This window comes from Corvus brachyrhynchos, unplaced genomic scaffold, assembly GCF_000691975.1.
Source record: "Corvus brachyrhynchos isolate BGI_N302 unplaced genomic scaffold, ASM69197v1 scaffold26, whole genome shotgun sequence".
Taxonomy (NCBI): Eukaryota; Metazoa; Chordata; class Aves; order Passeriformes; family Corvidae; genus Corvus; species Corvus brachyrhynchos.
This window is the reverse complement of record NW_008239324.1, coordinates 4,839,928-4,843,730: the sequence shown is the minus strand read 5'-3', so window position 1 is coordinate 4,843,730 and position 3,803 is coordinate 4,839,928. Positions and strand designations below refer to the sequence as shown.

Below are 3,803 nucleotides of genomic sequence, written 5' to 3'. Positions count from 1 at the left end.
TGTAATCCCTTACCTCTGCAGCTCAGCCCTATGGACAGTGACCATGCCAGGCTGACACACCCATCTGGTGGCTCCTGACTGGGGCACACCAAGCCGAGTATTCAGGTAATAAGGACAGTTAAGGTACACTCTCAGAAAAAATGGCTACAGACTTCCAGCTCCCCTCATGCCCATGCCAGTGGGCAAGCTGAGGGGGGGAGCTGAGGCCCAGCCTTCTCCTCGGGGGCCTCTCCTGGCTCTGCGTGCACGCTCAGGCAGCAGGTCCTGCTCACCTGGACTCGTGTGGGTGTGGACACTCACTCTGCCATCCCCTGCTCCATATTCAGATCAATTCCCCCGTCAGCAAGGCTGCCATCGTCTGTGAAAGACGGCTTTGCCATGGAGTTCATGGACCGGTAGCTGGTGCCGTAGACCACCAAGCTGAAAAGGAACGCGACCTGCAACAAAGAAACCGCTGTCAGCCGCGACAGCCACGACCCCGGGGGCCTGGGGGCCATGAATGAACCTCAGCCCAGGTGCCCCCGCCGGGGCAGAAGACGGTGCCCGGCACTCACCCACGTCCAGGCGGAGGCGGCGGAGTAGAAGATGACCAGGTTCACCACGGCGTAGATGGCCTGTGGAGAGAGCACGGCACGGCTTTCCCTGTCTGCCCGCTCCCGCCCCGGTCCGGCCCCGCGCCCCGCCGGGCTCTCCCGGCCGCACTCACGGAGGCTCCCAGGATGATGCGGAGGTAGAAGCGCAGCGTCTCCCGGTTCTCCTCGAATATCTGCTTCTTGCCCTTGGTCCCCGCCTTCCCCTTGGGCTGCGGAGCCAAGAGAGGCGGTCAGCGTCTCCCCGGAGCCCGGACCCCGTAACCCCGGCCCCGCACTCACCGCCATGGCCGCGTCGGCTCCGCGCTCCGCTTCCCGTGACGCGGCGGAAGCGGCGGGACAGAGCCCGGGGCCGGCGGCCGGGCCCGCCTCGGGCCGGGAGGGGACGGCCCTGCCTGGGGACCGTCCCACAGAATCGTAAAATAGTGACGTTGGAAGGGGTCGTGTGGTCAACATCTCTGCTCAAGCAGGGTCATTCCAGAAATGGGTTTTGAATATCTCCAGTGAGGGAGACGCCACACCCTTTCTGGGCAACCTTTCTGTTCCTTTGTGTTACTACCCGCACAGCGAAGTTCTTCCTCATTTTCATGTGGAACTTCCTGTGCATCAGTTTCTGCCCGTTGCCTCTTGTCTTTTTGCTGGGCACCACCGAGCAGAGCCTGGTCCATCCTCTGACACCTCCCTGCAGATACTGACAGACATTGATGAGGTCGTCTCAGTCGACTCCTCAAGGCTGAACAGCTCCCTCACTTTCCTCCTAAGAGAGATGCTTCAGACTCTTAATCATCTTTGTTGCCTTCCGCTGGACCCGCTTTGGGAACTCTATGTTTCTCTTGTACCGAAGAGCCCAGACTCACGTTCCCCTCGGTGGGCCTGGGGACACACGCATGCCAAGTCCTCGGGGGGTTTCTCTGCTTCCTATCCCCTGGGAACCTCAAGGCCTTTCCCCAGCCCGACCCTGCGCAGCCAAAGGATTTGGGGTGCTGATGTCAGCCCTTCCCATTTCAGCTCCCCTCACAGCCCCTTGGCCAGCCTGTGCCCATCACCTCCCCTTGGCTCTTGGAGGTCTCCCACAGCACTCCAGCTGTGCTGGGGTTCTGCACAGCCTTTGGCCTGCATTCACCATAGCTTGGCTGCCTCCTGGGAGATGGTCTGACACAAGGTGAGAGCTGAGGCTGCAGACCCTGGCCTTGCAGGGCAGCAGCCTCACAGACACTGCCTTTGCCAGCCTCATCTTCCCATGGAACAGCCTCTGTAGGACCAGGATGCTGCTCTCCACGCTGGAAGCCCTAGAGGCACCAGTTCACTTGCAGGAGCTGAGCCTGTCCAGCATATGACTGGGACTATCCACAGTGCTCCGATGCCTTCCTAGGCTGGAAATGGCCTTAGCTGTAGTCTTAGCTGTAGGGAACTCAACTCTGAGCACGCGCCTCAACACCAGGAACAAGATCTTCTTGCCAGCCATCCTCCCAGCTTCTTCATGCCCAGCTCCCACAGTGCTGCCATCCCAGCCTTACCCACTTCGGCCCCTTTTGACCCTCAGTCAGTCTGAGCCCTTCCCCAAACCTTTGGAAAGGACACAGCTCTGAGCTCTCCACAAGCGTTTATTGTCCCAATACACAGGAGGCAGAGGCACAGCTGGATCCCTGCTGACCTGTGGCTGTTAGCACAACACCCTTGGGAGAAGCTGCAGGCACAAGGAGGTGCAGGGCACTGGGATGGGGGCTGTGGGGCTGGGGAGGAGGTAGCTTGTCGTGGTGCAGTAGTGCAGCAGCATGGCTGAAGTGTGCAAGTATCTGCCCCAGGTGGGAGAAGGCACCAGGATTGGCACGATGGGCAGACCGGGGTCTCCTCCTCACACCAGGCCCAGCTGAATGGTGCTGGGAAAAGGGGGCTTGTACCCTAAACACCCCCATTTCAGGACAGTGCAGAGGGCTCAGCAAAAACACCTTTCAGTGCAGGAGGGACATGGCAGGGCAGGCACATTATGCCCTGGAGATGCCAACTTAATGGAAAGGTGTGTTCTACCCTTTTTCTAACCACTTTGTTGTCCAGAAAGGATCCCCTACAAAGATGGTGAAAGTGAGGCAGTGCAGATTCGTACCTTTGTAGTGTTACTCGCCCTCCAGCTATCCCAGGGCTGCCTGTACCTTTATTCCTGCCCACATCCTTACCCTCTCTGCCCAAAGCCTGGCTGAAGTGTGGGGTAATCAGTGCCATCACAAAGGGGTTTAACTGTTGGTATTTCATCTCACCCTGCCCACGGCAGTGGGACAGAACAGCCAGGTCACCCCCCTCGAACAGGAGGCTGATGCTCCGTGGCTCATTCCCATGCTTTTGCAGGAGAGCAGGACACAGGCAGGAAAGGGTGGGACACCCAAGCCCCCAGCCAGCACCTGGGCTTGTCCCTTTGGGCCAGAGATGAAGGACAGAGCCTGGAAGGAGGGGTTTGAGTTTGAGGGGCATAGAGGGTGGGGACAGGGCACGGGGAGGAATTCACTGCTCTGCATGGCTGAAGTCATAGCAGAAGTTTAAGTTGCTGGGGGGCTTTGGGACAGGAGGGGGATTGTCAGGAATGCTGACGTTCTCCAGGTCCAGCAGCCGCAGCTTGAGCTCCATGGACAGCAGGACATCGAGGTCTGTTTGCGTTCGCTCACTTGTCATCTCCTTGCCCAGGAGCACATTCAGCCCATCTGTCCAGAGGCAGAACTGGGGAAGCAGAGCACGGGCATGTCTGGCACTGGCCCTGGGCAGCCAGAGAGCCCATCTCCCCCCTGCTGTGGCTTCCACCCCCAGGGACACACACAACTCCCTCCCCTGCCTGCTGTCCCCTGGCAAGGACATCTCTGTGCCTCCCCAGTGGGCCCTTGGAGCTCACCTCGTACCGGGTGGGGGCAATGAAGTTGAGGCAGTATTCCTCCATGTCATGCACAATGGAGAAGGCCAGCTCCAGGACATCCTGCAGGGACAGCACAGGGGGTAGCTGGCTGCTCAGCTGGACTCCTCCCAGCCTCGGCGGGGTTCAGGGCAGGAGCTGCCCCCAGACTCCTTCTCTGCGCTCCAGGAGACCCAAGAGGTCTCTGTCCATGAAACCACCCAACTTGCCACCATGCACCCACCCCCAAAACCCATCCCCAGCTGGACAGGATGTGGTGTGAGGTGCTGACCTTGTTCTGCTTCCCGGAGCTCTTCTCCTTTGTGTGTGGACCCTCT

At 59.7% G+C, this 3,803-nt stretch overlaps 2 protein-coding genes across 2 annotated transcripts in view; both read right to left on the bottom strand.

Annotated features, from left to right (window-relative positions):
* Positions 1 to 979, bottom strand: part of TMEM208 (transmembrane protein 208) — a 5,325-nt gene extending 4,346 nt beyond the window's left edge. Inside the window, exons 1-4 of the mRNA XM_008638733.2 lie at positions 873 to 979; positions 707 to 802; positions 555 to 614; positions 301 to 437 (exon numbers count right to left, since the gene is read on the bottom strand). Coding sequence (XP_008636955.1) covers positions 301 to 437; positions 555 to 614; positions 707 to 802; positions 873 to 878 — 299 coding nt within the window. The 5' untranslated portion in view covers positions 879 to 979. The remainder of the gene's footprint in view (positions 1 to 300; positions 438 to 554; positions 615 to 706; positions 803 to 872) is intronic.
* A 1,197-nt stretch (positions 980 to 2,176) lies between these two features.
* The window catches only part of ELMO3 (engulfment and cell motility 3), a 7,301-nt gene continuing 5,674 nt past the window's right edge, over positions 2,177 to 3,803 (bottom strand). Inside the window, exons 15-17 of the mRNA XM_017740925.1 lie at positions 3,758 to 3,803; positions 3,469 to 3,549; positions 2,177 to 3,299 (exon numbers count right to left, since the gene is read on the bottom strand). Of these exons, the coding sequence (XP_017596414.1) occupies positions 3,087 to 3,299; positions 3,469 to 3,549; positions 3,758 to 3,803 (340 nt within the window). The 3' untranslated portion in view covers positions 2,177 to 3,086. The remainder of the gene's footprint in view (positions 3,300 to 3,468; positions 3,550 to 3,757) is intronic.